The sequence below is a fragment of the Mus caroli genome, chromosome 10 (genome assembly GCF_900094665.2).
Source record: "Mus caroli chromosome 10, CAROLI_EIJ_v1.1, whole genome shotgun sequence".
Lineage (NCBI taxonomy): Eukaryota > Metazoa > Chordata > Mammalia > Rodentia > Muridae > Mus > Mus caroli.
Window position 1 is genome coordinate 110474941 of NC_034579.1, and position 16513 is coordinate 110491453.

The 16513-nt window shown below is 43.1% G+C and overlaps 2 protein-coding genes across 2 annotated transcripts in view; one reads left to right on the plus strand and one right to left on the minus strand.

Annotated features, from left to right (window-relative positions):
• Cpm (carboxypeptidase M) overlaps positions 1–2404 on the plus strand; it is a 50853-nt gene extending 48449 nt beyond the window's left edge. The window contains exon 9 of the mRNA XM_021175295.2: positions 1148–2404. Coding sequence (XP_021030954.1) covers positions 1148–1390 — 243 coding nt within the window. The 3' untranslated portion in view covers positions 1391–2404. The remainder of the gene's footprint in view (positions 1–1147) is intronic.
• A 5528-nt stretch (positions 2405–7932) lies between these two features.
• Positions 7933–16513, minus strand: part of Mdm2 (MDM2 proto-oncogene) — a gene marked incomplete in the record, with an annotated part of 20120 nt that continues 11539 nt past the window's right edge. The window contains 6 exon segments of the mRNA XM_021174908.2: positions 7933–8628; positions 8992–9069; positions 10228–10383; positions 12181–12359; positions 13253–13349; positions 13694–13752. Of these exon segments, the coding sequence (XP_021030567.1) occupies positions 8053–8628; positions 8992–9069; positions 10228–10383; positions 12181–12359; positions 13253–13349; positions 13694–13752 (1145 nt within the window).

The window sequence follows — 16513 nt, forward strand, 5'->3', positions numbered from 1 at the left end:
ATAGAGCCCCAAAGGCACAAAAATTAAGATAGACAAAGAAAAACGAACCAGAAAGCATGGCGAAGGAGCTAAGAGCAGATTGTCCCTATATCTTCAGAACTGGGAAAAAAGATCTGCAAATGACTTCTCCATTAAGAGATGGGTTTCTAGAATATATAAAGCGCTCAAAAGGAAGCCCTGAATGCCAGCACTGCCCAGAGGCAGGTGGACCCAGTGAGTTTGAGGTCAACCTGGTCTACGTAGCGACTCCAAGGCCAGCGAGGGCCTCAAAACACAAAGCAATCGCAACCTACCTGAAGATTCACAAGAACAAAACTAGTTTTTAAAACAATTGAAAGTTGTTTTGTTTTGGTTTTGGGGGGGTTTGTTTGTTTGTTTGAGGACAGGGTTTCTCTGTATAGTCCTGGCTGTCCGGGAACTCACTTTGTAGGCCAGGCTGGCCTCGAACTCAGAAATCTGCCTGTCTCTGCCTCCCAAGTGCTGGGCTTAAAGGCGTGCACCACCACCGCCTGGCACAATTAAAAGTTTTAAAAGAAAGTGGTAGAGGGGCTCCGAAGGTCTGGGTTGAAGTTCTGGAATCCACGGAGCGGCCCACAACCGACCATCCGCGACTCCAGTTCTAGGAAATCCGCTGCCCTCTTCTGGCCTCTGTAAGCACTGCATGCAAGTGGTAGACACGTGCAGGCAAAAAACCGCTCCCGTGCAAGGTTTTGGGTTTTGTTTTGTTTTGTTTCTTTCTTTTTAAAAAGGAGGGGTGGGGAGTGAAGTAGAGTTATACCACCTTAGGCAAGGAGAATAGGAGTAAGTTGAAGAAAGAATCTACTCACAATCTTGATATCCAATAAGGATACTCTAGGCTTGGTCCAAAGGAAAGCACCTTTACCCCGGCACACTGAAATGGCTTCCTCCATTTAGTCTTTTCCTTCACTAGATGCTGAACCCCTCTCTGTTCTTACTTCATTTTGTAATTCTTGGATTCTTAGCATTTGCACCAAAGGCCTACATCAGGAGACACTGGCAACTTTCCGGGCGCTAGCCCCGGAGGCGTGGACTGCTTTCAAGCGCAGGCACCGCTCAAAGAGGTGGAGATCTGTGACCTCACACCCATCTGAAATCACTCAAGTAATTGTTTCTTGTTCCTTCTCAGGTTACAGTCCCTGGACATGACTCCTACCTCACGAAGCTTACTATTCCAGGGAAATCCCAGCCCTTCAGTGCTCTTAAAAAGGATTTTCACCTCCCGCTGCGATGGCAGCCGGATTCCATCTCCGTATCCAATCCTTCGTGCCCGATGATTCCGCTGTACAAATTCATGCCAAGCCACTCGGCTGCCACAAAGCCCAGTCTGTGCGTGTTTTTCATGACTCTTTTGTACGTATTTTTGAAATAAAGCAAGATGTGAAACTCGACTCCCGGGAATCAGGGATTGGTTACTGCAGGTTATGGCAACCCTCCCTCCTGTGGGACTGCGATCGGACAGACTCACTGTTTTCCTTAAGAAGAAAACCGGATGTTTCCAAACCTGGCCTAGAGCGACCTGTAACAACCAAATGGATCCTCAGTCTGGATAAAATGGAGGTCACTGCTTAACTCATGCTGCCCACGCAAACGCCACCCTGAAGGAGTGAGTCCCAAACACTTGTAAGAATCTACGGAGAGTCACGTGGATCAGAGCCGCAAGGATGGACACTTTCTAGTCACTTGCTGTGTTACGACCTTTCGTGTTATTTGTAGAGAGCTGATATTGTCTATAAGTGGTTCTCCCCAAAGGAAGAAATTTCTAGATAACGGGACTAAAAGCATTTACTCTTGCCAATGGTCTAAGGCCAAATGAGAGAAAATGGACAAACATGTCTGATGTGGCTACAGATGCAGTGGCCTCTGTCTCCCGTGCCTTTGTCCTTGCCCCCCTGCACCTGATGCCATAGTCCTACGAAGATGACCCCTCCTGTGTAACCCAGTCTCTTGCCTGAGCCTCAGATGCAACTCCAGCAGCTCACCAGACACACCCACCTGACTACGATGCCTATGAACTTCGGTTCATCCGGTTGACTGTTGAGACGCCATGCAAGGCTGTTCGATTCCCATATTCCAGTCACCGGAAGCTGCTGTATTGATCCCTGACAGCCTCTCCAGGCCAGTTAGCCCACCTCGCCGCTGACCCAGCTCATGGGTGTTTACGTCTTCCACACAGAACCTGGGGAGTTGGGCTGCCCAAAGCTTTCCTGCTCCCTAAACACTACACAGTAAGTGCTCTCGATCCCAGGTCTGGATGGCATTCTGATTGTGTCACGTCTTGTTTCCTGCTCAGTAAAACTCCATTCCATGGGGGGTTAAGAGCACTGACTGCTCTTCCAGAGGTCCTGAGGTCAATTCCCAGCCACCACATGGTGGCTCACAGCCATCTGTCATGGGATCCGAGGCTGCCTTCTGGTGTGTCTAAAGACAGCAACCGTGTAGTTATGCACACAAAATAAATAAATTTTTAAAAGGAAGAATTTCAAGCATCATCTTCAACGGGGAAGGAAGCCCATGGAGTTCCAGGCGGCGGGTTCAAGGCCGATCCTTCAAAGAAGCTCCTTGGACAGCATCGTGGTATGGAACTGCTCCGTGCTGGCCTTGTCTAGCACGCCAGGAGCTCTTTAAGACCAGGATCTACTTGAGAAATAATTTCTCAGAGTCTAGCAAAAAAAAAAAAAAAAAAAACAGGAAATAAATGGATAGGGAAGTGTCTAAGCAACTGCTACAGACCTTTCCAGAACGCTAAGGATTTGAGCAATTTTGTGAAAATACACGTTTTATATTTGGCAACATTCAGCTTACTAGTACACACACACACACACACTTTTCACGTGTGCATCAAAGAACAAAATCCAAAGATAAATGCAAATGGGTGAGCTGTGAGGCTTGAGGGAAAGGCATTTGCTGTTAGCCAGCATCTGCCTTCTAGACCAGAAAACAAATTCTTACAGTTCAAAGTAAAGTGTTTCCTGTGAAAGTAACTTTATTCTAACATTAGAAGAAGAGAAAACTGGGCGTGGTGGTGCACACCTTTAATCCCAACACTCAGAAGGCAGAGGTGGGTGGATGTCTTAGTTCACACAGACAGACCCTGTCTCAAAAGTAAATAAATTAAAAGGAAAAAAAAGGATAAATATCAAATAGGAAAATCAACAGTAACTCCAAGGTGCAGGTTTCTAAGTGACATGCATTCTCCACAGGAAGTAAGAACATGCGGGGTTTGACAGGCGATGAAGGCTTGAGACTCTAAAGAGATACGTGGGCACCCTGGTGCCCTTTCTTGGTGCCAAACCTAATCTATATTTTAATATCAGTAGTCTGCATAGCTTTTTAACCGCTTCTAAATTTGGAAATAGCATGAGTATGTTGATCATTTTATTTAAATAAGCATTAACTTATATCCCGGAAAGCACGTATTAATAGTTCAGAAAGGGATCTGGGTATATTACATTTGAAGTGTATATATATATATATATATATATGTGTGTATATATATATATATATATATATATATATACACATATATATGACGAAGCCAGGTGTGGTGGTGAACTATTATCCCAGCTCTTGGGAGGCTGAGGCAAGATCGACGCAGTTCAAGGCTAGCCTGGACTAGCCATCTTAGAAAAGCAAACCCAGTAAGACATGTAAGAGCAAGCTTGGGTCGCCATCAGCTGGGTGTCCTGAGTTCTGACTGACTGACCCTTTCCTAAGATTCCGTGAAAGGAAATGAGCTGCTCATGGGCCTAACTGGAGCCTTGGTACTGAAACAACTTGCAAGTGCCCGTATCTCACCAGAGACTGTCCCAGGGCTTTGCACACGGCCACTGAGCCACAGCTACGTCTTTATTTTGTTACTTTTTGTTCAGACACAGCATCTCACTAAGCTGTGTAGCCTGGACTTGGAACTCATAGTAAACCAAACTGGCTTTGGATCTGCCTGCCATAGACGCTGGAGTAGCTGTTACAGACCTGGTCCGCTGTGTCCATATTCAGGTAACATTACTTAAATCAGAAATATATATCAAAACCCAGTGTAAAAATCACTAAAACAGGGTGAGGGGGTGTAGCTCAGTGACAGTGTACTTAGCATATGCAAAGGCTTGGGTCTAATCTCCATTAACTACCCCCAAGACAAAACTTAACCTGGAAATTATTCTGTTGCCCTCTACCAGGTAGAGAAAGCAGAAGGAAGGAACACTTGGGTCTGTAACTGTTTTGAAAGCAATATACCTTACTAAAGGTGACCTGAAAACGGAAATAAATGCTGGTTACCAAAAACCACGTCCTTTTCAAGGAAACTTTCACAAAGTGCCTAGTTTACATGCGTGCCCATTTTTGAATTGAGATGGTAAAATCCCAGCACCCAGGCAGCAGAGGCAGGTGGATCTCTCTGAGTTCAAGGCCAGTCTTTTCTACAGAGTTCCAGGACCGCCAGGGCTACGCAGAAAAACCCTGTATCAAACAAGCAAAAACAATCCTGGTTTTCTCAGACTCTGCCTGTACTAAAATGGTATTAACATCAGATCTGCTTTCCAATGTATGAGTTGGGTTGAGACGTATCTGTTTCTAGGAAAGATGTACAAAGCCGTATAGCACACTTATTTTCCTACTGCAACAGGAGTTTTGCTCTCATTCTATGAGGGGGCATCTAGTGGAGGTTTGTGAGCTCCATTCTGCCTTCCTGGTGACCTCAGGTACGGGATGATGAAGATAGAGAGAAAGAGGCTGGATTAGGTGAAGAGCATCGGGTTCTTGGTGCCTACAACAGATTCTACACTGAGTTTGTTCTAGACTTGCATCACTAATAAGATGCTGTACTGTGTCTCACAGGCTGTTTAATCATACTTTAAGCTCACAAGCCAACCCACAGTTCTGTGCGAGAGACTTCATGCTGGTTTTTGTTTAACAAGCTTCTAAGTGATTCCTGTCATTAAAAGCACAGGAGCAAAAGCTATTAAAGATGCTCAGATTGCGTAGTGGCAATGCTGGACCATGCCTTTAATCCCAGTACTCCAGAGGCAGAGGCAGAGGGGACTCTTGAGTTCAAATCCAGCTTGCCTGGTCTATACAGTGAGTTCCAAGACAGCCAGGGCTACACAGAAAAATAGATAAATTCTCAGATTATCTAAGATTATAACATTTGCTTGGGAGGGACCATGACTACCTCTGGGCTTATTTTATTTACGTTATCTGATTATCAATAAAGAATATTCATATAGTGAATGTTGTCTCTTTCCATTACTGTTTTGTTTGCAAACATAACAAAAATCTACAAACTAGAAAAGACTGCTATATGGGGCTAGAAAGATGGCTCAGGGATTAAGAGCACTGACTTCTTCCAGACTCACCTACACTCTCCTCTCTCCACCTCTTTCTTCTTCCTGCCTCAGACCCCCAAACCCCACCTGTCTCTCTTCCACCCAGCTACAGGCTGCAGGCATCTTTATTCGCCAATCAGGGATAACTTGGGGGCCAAGATTACAGAGCATCATCTGGGTTTAAGTGAGAATTTCCCAGCCCCTGGGGGCAACCAGGGCCAGTATTTAGCAACACACAAAACCTAACAGTCTCCTGCCTTCCACCTTGTGGTAGCCTCTTGTTTCTGTCATGATGCATACTGCAAGCCTGCTGACCAACAAGCTTCCAGATGATTCGCCTGTGGGTCTGCCTGTCATCTCTCATGCTGTGGTTACAAATGAGTGCCACCATATCCAGTTTCTGGGGATGGAATCAGGACACAAGACAAGCACTGAGCCATCTCCTCCACACAAGTATCTTAACTTTAAATTAAATCGCAAACATTTCTCCGTCTCAAAAGAAAATCCATTGCAATATAGTATATTGGAAAATCCCTAGGCAGAATTGCCTAGACTTAAGTATTTAAATTTGTAGCTATTAGGGGCTGGAGAGATAGCTGAGTGGTTAAGAACACTGGCTTGCTCTCCCAGAAATTCTAAGTTCAAATCCCAACAACTACATGGTGGCTCACAACCACCTGTAATGAGACTTGATGCCCTCTTGTAAGACAGCTACAGTGTACTTATAATAAATAAATCTTTGGGCCGGAGCAAGCAGCCAGCAGAGGTCCTAAAATTCAATTCCCAACAACCATATGAAGGCTCACAACCATCTGTACAGCTACAGTATACTCATATACATAAAATACATAAATCTTAAAAAAAAAAAAAAGAAGGGCGGCATGTAGACAGCTGTGTGGTCAAGAGCAGCATCTGCTCTTACAGAGGACAGGGTTAGGCTCCTAGCATGGAACTTGGGTCCTAAGGAACTGATGCCGTCTTCCGGCCTCTTCAGGCACTGCATGCATGTATTTCCAGGCAGTGTATGCACACAATACATATACATGTGGACAAATTATTCATACACACAAATTTTAAAAAGGTGGAGAGCAATGGATCAATTTCCCAGCACCCACAGGGCAGCTCACACCTGTCTGTAACTCCAGTTCCAGGGTTTCTGTCACCCTCACAGACATATAGCCATAACACCAATGAACATAAAATAAAAATGAATTATAAAAAGATCACTGATGGGGGCTGGTGAGATGGCTCAGCGGTTAAGAGCACTGACTGCTCTTCCAAAGGTCCTGAGTTCAACGCCCAGCAACCACATGGTGGCTCACAACCATCCATAATGAGATCTGACGCCCCTCTTCTGGTGTGTCTGAAGACAGCTACAGTGTACTTACATATAATGAACAAATCTTAAAAGAAAAATCACTGACAGAAAAATGTATAAGACAAATCTCTTTTCACAATTCTTCAATAAACCATTTATTTGCAAATAAATAACATCAATGCCATTCCTAAATAAACATTTAAGAACTAATAATACACAAGGTACTATATTGTAAATCGGGACTGAAGCTGCCCAGGCTGCCGCACTGCCTCCTATTTAAACGCTGTCATGTGGGAGGAGTGTTCTTGTCTCTGATGCTTTAACGCAACATTAATACAAACTATCCTTTGTTCCCTCTAGCTTACAGGTTTGTTTCTATACTTAGACGTGACCCTTCAATCAAAGGGAAGATGCCTGTATGACTCAGGAGATGAATCTACATAGATGGAGGAGTCATCTTAGAATGAGCTCACTTTATCCATGTTCTGACTCAGTCTTTCTGAATGGGCTGCTTTCTAAACCTAGCCTGAGTACAGGCCTGAAACACAGGCAACCACCAGGAACCACGGAGCTGAGGCAAAAAGGCGCTTCTATCGGCCTCAGGCTCTTCAACCTGGGACAAACTGCAACACTTGTGCCACATCCCTATGACAAAAAGCTGAAAATGCTAGAAAATAAGGTGTGTGTTTTCACTTACATATCACCAGATGCAATTCATGCCTTTAAAACTGTGTGTGTGTGTGTGGTGCGCTCGTGCGTGCGTGCACACCATTTGGAGATCAGGGAACAGCTCTGTGGAACTGGCTCCCTCTTTCTAGGGGTTCCAAGGATCAAATGTGTGTCAGTGGGTGTACACAGCAGGTGCCTTTACTGGCTGAGTCTTCTCTGCAGCCCACAACTCACACATTTTAGATTGCTANAGAGTTTCAGAACTTCAATAACTTAAATATACAATCCTTCACATAGTCTTTAACTCTTTACATGAAAGACACTAAATAAATTAAATGTTCTTATTATTAACAACAACAACAACAAGAAACCCCAGACATCAAGTACTTATGTAGCCCCTGATGAGGAAGGCCCACCATCATCCGCAGGAGACGGAAAGGACTTCTCACATACACTTCCAAAGTCCTCCCAAGTGGAGATTATTTAAAATATAAGGAAAATATAAACAGCCAATGCAAATTACTTAAAACACAAATATAAAATAATCAAGTGAAATTTCCCTAAAAGGAAGAAAACATTCACCATATTTATTCTCCAGGATAAATTATAAGTGAATTTTATGTGGACTAAGACAGTTTTCTGGCTTTAATGTATAAAAATAATACCCATGTTGTCTAATTTGGGGGTTATATAGTTAGAAATATAAAATTCTATTTTTGTTAGCTAGTTGAAGTAAGTTAGCACAATCATTTGGATTGGCTGTCTGCACACTGGGCAGGGCTTGTTTCTTTTTTTTAGCTTCTTTGCACACGTGAAACACGACATGAGGTGTCCAGTCTTGCCGTGGACAATGCAGCCATTTTTAGGCCGCCCCTGGCAGATCACACATGGTTCGACNGCATTCAGGGAGAAGCTAGATTCCACACTCTCCTCTTTGTCCTGCGTTTCCTCCCTCAACTCTTTCACGCTTTCTTGGCTGCTATAAACAATGCTGCTGGAAGTCGACGGTTGGGAATAGTCGTCACTCTCCTGGGACAGGGGCGTCTGTTCGGCCTTCTCCTCGCTGTCCTCCTCAGCACATGGCTCCTTAGCATCATTCTCTGTCAGCTTTTTGCCATCAGGCACATCCAAGCCTTCTTCTGCCTGAGCTGAGTTTTCCAGTTTGGCTTTTTCAGAGATTTCCACTTTCTCTTTCCCCTTATCTTCTGGAAGCCAGTTCTCACGAAGGGTCCAGCACCTTTTGCAGTGTGATGGAAGGGGAGGATTCATTTCACTGCATGAGGTACATTTCCAATAGTCCTTCAATAGAAAAGACAGTGACTCTTCAGTCAATGTTCATAGCGAGGCTGAGAACTTCAATGTGGCTGAGGTAAAAGTATACCATGCAGCTTAATTTTCAGCATTTCATATTTTACATAAATAGGCAAAGAACATGAGGAACATATCTAACACTGTATACCAGAAATTAGCTAATAGAGTAGACTCTAGGTACTTTCCCCTACATATACACACACACACACACACAAGGTGACACATATGAAATAGTGATAGGCTAGAGCTGGCTCAAGTTCTGAGCACACACGTGGTGGCTCACAACTACCTATATTCCGAATTCTGATCTCAACATTGTGTTTTACTTCTCTGAAGAATCTGTATACTTACAGCTAAGGAAATCTCAGGATCTCCCTCAAAAGAGTCTGTATCGCTCTCTCCTGTCTGATAGACTGTGACCCGATAGACCTAGTAAGACAAATTCATTAGCATCAATTCAACCCTTCAACCAAGAAGCCAGAATTCTTAGTAAGTCTTAAAACAAACAGCTTGAGCCATTAACTGTGGACAAAGAGTTCTGAAAGAAAGTTAACTGCAGTTCAAGGCAAGCAGGAAACGCAGGATAGTAAAACCTTTTCTCGCCATGGCAAGAGTGGTTAGATACTTAAAACCAAACAAAACACTCAAGAAGACATTTTATAAATTTAGAGTTATTAGACAGAAAACAACTAGAAATGTAGAGTTACTCCCAAGAAAGAGATACTCGTTTCTACTGGACGCTGTTCGTCGCATGCTTTACATTTGTGAAAAACAAATCAGTACTAAAAAGGGAGGGGCAGGAGTGTGGCTCACACCTTTCATCCCAGCAATCAGGAGGCAGAGGCAAGAGGATTCCCATGAGTTGAAGGCCAGGCTGGTCTAGATAGCCAGTTCAGGGTCAGCCAGGGATACATGGTGATACTCTGTCTCAAAAACAAATAAACACACACACACATACATACATAAATGGGAGGACCAAATGGAGAATTTTGTGGTCGAGCCATTATGAGAATGTTCATCATTAGCAGAGCAGTGGTAGTGCACACCTTTAATTCCAGGACTTGGGAAGCAGAGGCAGGCAGATCTGAGGCCAGCCTGGTCTACAAAGCAAGTTCCAGGACAGCTAGGGCTATACAGAGAAACCAAGTCTCAAAAAGCAAAAAACAAGCAAAACAAAAACACCCCATCAACTCAAAAAAAGTTTAAAAACATTGTTCAAACTCTCCTAAGTTTTTTATTTAGTAATGTGAGACTATAATAAATCAAGCAAAGGGCTGGAGAGATGGCTCAGAGGTTAAGAGCACTGACTGCTCTTCCAAAGGTCCTGAGTTCAATTCCCACATGGTGGCTAATAACCTTATCTGGTGCCCTCTTCTGGCCTGCAGAAATACATGCAGGCAGAATGTGGTATACATAACAAATAAATCTAAATAAATAAATCAAGCAAAAAAAAAAAACTATAAAAGTTCACCTCAAATCCACAAAGCAATATTTTATCTCTAACAAATCAAACAGCAAGAATTTCCAGAGAATCTGAATAGATCACCTCTTCATCTTATTAAAAAGCTAATAAACACGGAAACCCACCTCGTCATCCTCATCTGAGAGCTCGTGCCCTTCGTCACTCAGGCTGTAATCTTCCGAGTCGAGAGACTCAACTTCAAATTCCACACTAAACTGATCAGAAACTGAATCCTGATCCAGGCAATCACCAGAATGCTCACTTACGCCATCGTCAAGATCCTATGGAGGAAGAATGCAGCGAATGTAAATACATTGCCTCTGGGCCTCATTTAGAGCTCCGTGTGTGTTCATCCTGAGCCACTATTTCCTTCTCAGCCCCAGACCACAGAGACTGGGTTCAACGTTATTACCTTACTCAAAGTCCTACTTCATGAAGGATAAGTCAGAGCCCCTTAGCCCCGAGGTTACACCCAGAATGACTGCATTAACATTTTCAAATGTCCAGCTAAACACATCCTCACCCTATTCAATACCCATGCTCCTGCCAGATCTTGTTTCCTAAATCAATCCACACACTAACTTTTTCTCAATAAGATAATCTGAGTTTCCAAGTCCCACTCATCTTTCTTTGGCTAAGGTTCCCACAATACCATAAAAAGATCTTCCACAATGACCTTTCCCACCTGTGTGATTACATGCACACCCACTATTAGCTGAAGCACCACTGTGAATTTATCCTATTAAATACAGGAAGGCGAAGGCCTCCCTGACTCACAGGTTAGTGTGACGGAATGCTAGTTACGACACACAAATACAAAGCTGGCATCTGGGTTTTCCGATGCAGCCTTGGTTGGCCTGGAACTTCGTATGTACACCATATTGGCTATTACCTCAGAGAGCTCTGCTGTCCCTGCTTCCTGAGTGCTGAGATTAAAAAATTCAACTTCAGGCCAGGCATGTGGTGTATGTCTTTAATCCTAGCATTCATTCAGGAGGCAGAGACTGGAAGATCTCTGTGGGTTCAAAACCAGCCTGGTCTACACAGTGAGTTCCAAGACAGCCAAGAGTCAGGACTAAATAGAGACCCTGTCTCACAAAAATGCAAACAAGAGATTCAACTTCAAATCATACACTAAGTTCATCCACAAATGAACGAACTTACAACTGAGAAAAACACATTACTCTAGAATTCAGGACACAGGCATTCTCAATTTGCTACCAAGATGCTGCTTAACCTCAGACACCTCATTTCTCTTCCAGAAAATACAGTCACCTTGACATATAAAAGCAGTCTTTTTTTTTTTAAGATTTATTTATTATTATATCTAAGTACACTGTAGCTGTCTTCAGACACACCAGAAGAGGGCATCAGATGCCATTATAGATGGTTGTGAGCCACCATGTGGTTGCTGGGAGTTGAACTCAGGACCTCTGGAAGACCAGTCAGGGCTCTTAACCACTGAGCTCTCAAGTTGTCTGTCTTATTAAATGTAATAATTAGTTGTAGGATCCTTTAACAAATTATTTGAAACACTATCAGGCATAGTGTTCCCTGTAAATAAAGGGTAAAACTACTGAGACTAATGTTCTCATAAGTAAGTTAAAACAAAGCAAAAAACATTTGTATTAAAAGCATTTTCACTTAAGTTTAAAAAGGAACAAATTTTTAATATGGAAGATTTTTAGAAGAGCATATATATATATATATATACAATTACAGAAAAAAGAAACATTCTGTTTTGATAGCAGGTCACAGATTCTAAGAATTAGATAGGCTATAGCAGAGAGGTTGACTCACTGACTGTTGGGTGTTGGGGATATCATTAACTGGTAGAACATTTGCCCAGCGCAGAGTCCTGGATTTAATCTGCAGCATTAAATATAGGGCAGAGATGTGGTAGTCAATCCACTTTCCTGGCACCCACACAGTGGCTTCAACCATCCCTAACCCCAGTTCCAGGGGACTCCACACCCTCTTGTGGACTCCAACAGCATTGCATGCATGTGGTGTACACTCTGGCAGGCAAGACACTTCCATATTAAAAAGTAAGATAATTTCTTAAACCCAAGCACTACCTGATGCGAGGGCGTCTCTGTGGACTCGCTGCTGCTGCTGCTGCTGCTGCTACTGCTGCTGCCACCGCCACCATCACAGCATATCTCCCTCAGCTCACATAGACCCAGGCTCGGATCAAAGGACAGGGACCTGCGGCGCTTCCGGTGCCGTTCACCAGGTAGCTCACCTGTGTTCTCTTCTATAGATTAAAGGAAATGGGGAGTTAAAACTCCCTGTACTGTGACTGATTTGAGACTGAAATATCTTCAGCACCTATTTGCAATAAAATTTAATTTCAATTATATTAAACACAGTAGCGAACCATTAACGTTTCAAAAGTCAGCAGTGTTTCATTGGTTCAGCTACACATAAGCTCTACTTCTAAGCTTGCAACCTTCTTTGTAGATGTTACCTCCACAAGTTAGTCATTTAATCCTCCTAGTGCTTTTACTGATTCAACAGTATACGATTTTCCATCAACAGTAAGCTTTAAGAATAAGACTGGGCTGGTGAAATGGCTCAGTAAGGTTAAGAGCAGCAGAGCACTCATACATTAAATAAATAGTTAAAAAAAAAAAAAAGAATAAGACTATGCAAAGGTAAACCTGATCTATATAGAAGCCCTGTCCCAAAACAAAGAACAACTTCATCTCCTTTTATTAGAAGTCCAGGGCAGCAGCTCTTAACCTTCCTAACACTGTGATTTTTTTTTTTTTTTTTTTTTTTTTTTTTTTTTTTCTAGACAGGGTTTCTCTGTGTAGCCCTGGCTTTCCTGGAACTCACTTTGTAGACCACGCTGGCCTCAAACTCAGAAATCCACCTGCCTCTGCCTCCCAAGTGCTGGAATTAAAGACGTGAGCCACCACCGCCCAGCACTGTGACTCTTTAATACAGTTCCTCATAGTGCTGACCCCAACCATAAAACTATTTTCATTGCTACTTCATAACCACAGCTTTGCTAATGTGATGAATCATAATGCAACTATATGGTTTTCAGTGGTCTTAGGTCTCAGACCTCCGTAAAAGGGTCATTTGACCCAAAATGGAAACACCAAGCAACTGTTTAGTATGTCACATAATGTCCCTATGTACCTGTCTCACTAATGGATCTCCTTCTAGATGAGGTAGACGGTCTAGAAACTAAATCAGAAGATGAAGGTTTCTCTTCTGGTGGCGCTTGCACAGGGTCCTAAGTACATAAAAGAAAGTAAAATATTGCAAAGTAAACATTAAACATTGGCTGTTCCACATCCTGCTTTATGTAACCCACCCAATTTTCAAGAACTACGTGTCATGAAGCTAGAGCGGTGGCTCAGAGAAGAAGACCATGTGCTGTTCTTGCTGGGGTGAGTCTGGTTTCCATCACTCATGTCTGGGGCAGCTCACAACCACCTGTAACTCAGCTCCAGGTGAGCGTCACCTCTTTCTTTTGGCTGGAGGACATACACACACCCACACTTACAGACAACACGCACAGACAGGATATTTTAAAGAGAAAAGTGTGTTAGAGTAAGAACTTTATGCAAGTATTACCTTCAGGTCACTCCCACCTTCAGGCTGACATCTGCTCTCTCTCAGTGATGTGCCAGAGTCTGAAGATTGTAAGAGAAAGTAAAAAATGGATCAAAACAAAGAAAGCAAGAATTCAACATATACCAGTCTAACACATGCCCTATACAAAATCTAACCTTTCAACAACTATTAACCATTTGTATCGAGAGTCATTTGCATGCTGGAGATATAAATTCAACAGGAATTATGAAGCAAATTTTAAGATATACTAGCAGGGGAAACAAAAATGTTTAGAAGACATGGGGGAAGGGGGCTCTGAAGAGCTATCAGGACAGATTCTGTCATCGCCTACGCTGAAGCTAGCATAGGACACTGCAGACGGAAGGAGGAGTATGTGAGAAATCATGCACATGCAAACAGTTCCTGTGACTGACACCAACATATAATAAACTCATCTGTACTCAAACAGTAAAGTGCAGGGTCACTGTGCACAGAGCCATGCGTGTTCAGCCGAGTCACATACAAAGTGATTCTTCTCAACAGTTATTCAAGCAGGTCTATAATCTTGCCTGAGGCCATCTTGCAACCTCTCACTATTTTTTTTTTTTTTGGTTTTTCGAGACAGGGTTTCTCTGTATAGTCCTGGCTGTCCTGGAACTCATTTTGTAGACCAGGCTGGCCTCGAACTCAGAAATCCGCCTGCCTCTGCCTCCCGAGTGCTGGGATTAAAGGCGTGTGCCACCATGCCCGGCAGGCAACCTCTCACTATTAAAAGGGTTTTAGTTCAAGAAATAAAGCTAATTTCCTAGCTCACAGAACTATTCTCCCCAGAGAGCAATCATAAAACTCCTAAATAAGAAGCAACAAACCTCCAGGTGGTGGTGGCGCACATACACATACACACATGCACCACACACACACACACACATACACACACACACACACACACAGTAATTAAGTATTTAAGTGGTGGTTTGAATATGCTTGGCCCAGGGTGTGGCCTGGCTAGAGGAGGTGTGACCTGGTTGGAAGAGGTGTGTCTCTGTGGGCATGGGCTCTAAGGCTCCCTTGCTCAGGCTCCGCCCAGTGTGGAAGAAACCTGCCTCTTGCTTGCCTTCCACCTTTGGATCAGGGTGTAGATCCTCCAGCACCATGTCTGCCTGCATGCTGCCATGCTTCCTGCATGAGAATAATGGACTGACCCTCTGAAGTATTAAGTCAGCCCCAATTAAATGTTTTCCTTAATAACAGGAGCTGCCTTGGTCATGGTGTCTCTTCACAGCAATGCAAACCCTAACTAAGACAATCAACTTGAGAAAATTAAGACATAAAAACTGGTTAAGGCCAGATGTCTATAAGGGAAAGGAAGTGATCCCAAGAGTCTAACTAGATGAAGAATGTGCGGTACCACTCACCAAGAGAGGACTGTGGGGAGGTGAACGATTTAGCTTGGAAAAAATAATGAATTTAAAAGAGTTATGTAGATAGACAGGTGTAGTTTGTACTTAAGTTTCACAGACCAAGCTCTCAAAACATCCAAGTTCCAGAATTGGAATGGGCAAAATTACTCAAAAGTCACAATCCATACCCTAGACTACCGCCCTAAAGCACATCCATCAACCATGACACCATGGCTGAGCACCGGCAGAGCACCTCAGACAGTGAGTCACGGCACTGAACTGTCTTGTACTATGGCAGAATATAAACTTTAAAAGGCATCCATAGATAAGCTGTGCTATCTGGTATGTGTACAGTTATAAAACAAATGCAATAAAGTCACGGGGGTGACAAGGCTGACAAGGCTCACCTAGGATTTTCAAAATTACTTTTAACTAAACTGAAACACAACATCAAGAGAAAATGTCAGTAATCTGTCAAAATTCATTAAGTGAATGACTACTAGAGAAAATTTAAAATACTATCAGATACCATAATTGTATATTATGACATAAAGAGCCTTAGCAGGTCCCAGTAATCTCAGCATCATGAGGCAGAAGCTGAAAACCACAGGTCTCAGTTACCAAACTAATTACTTTGTTCTTTGTTTAGAGAGGATCCTGGTGCCTTTTACAACACACTGTACACACAACACAGTGACTTCTGAATATGGGATCGCAAGAGAATGGTTGATTCAGTCTAGAAACCAAGCAAGCTTCTGAACACAGTAGTTATGTTCAAGGGTAACGGTAAGGTACGGGATTTCAGAGCCCACAGCTACTGGTGTTCAAATACAACTAATAGCAGATATGGCGGTATGTAAGTCTAGAAGGCAGAGGCAGGTGGATAGATCTCTGGGAGTTAAAGGTCTGCCTGATCTACATAGTGAGTTCTAGCCCAACCATAGCTAATAGTGAGAGCCTGTCTCTAAAAAGAGAAACTCTTTCTTTAAAAAAAAAAAAAAAAATAGCTGGTGGTGGCGCACGCCTTTAATCCCAGCACTTGGGAGGCAGAGGCAGGCAGATTTCTGAGTTCAAGGCCAGCCTGGTCTAAACAGTGAATTACAGGACAGCCAGGGCTATACAGAGAAACCCTGTCTCGAAAAACCATAATAATAATAATAATAGTAGTAAATAATAAAAACACTATCCACATGTACACACTTATAGAATGAAATCAAGTACCTTTACTAGGTTCTCAAAAAGGTTGCATCCCAAAAATAACCAATTCTCTCAGTAAGTAGCTCGACATCAGAGTGCTTGTGAACCACACACAAGGACCTGTGCTCAAGTCACTAGAAAAGAACTGCCGGGGGCTGGTGAGATGGCTCAGTGGGTAAGAGCACCCGACTGCTCTTCCAAAGGTCCAGAGTTCAAATCCCAGCAACCACATGGTGGCTCACAA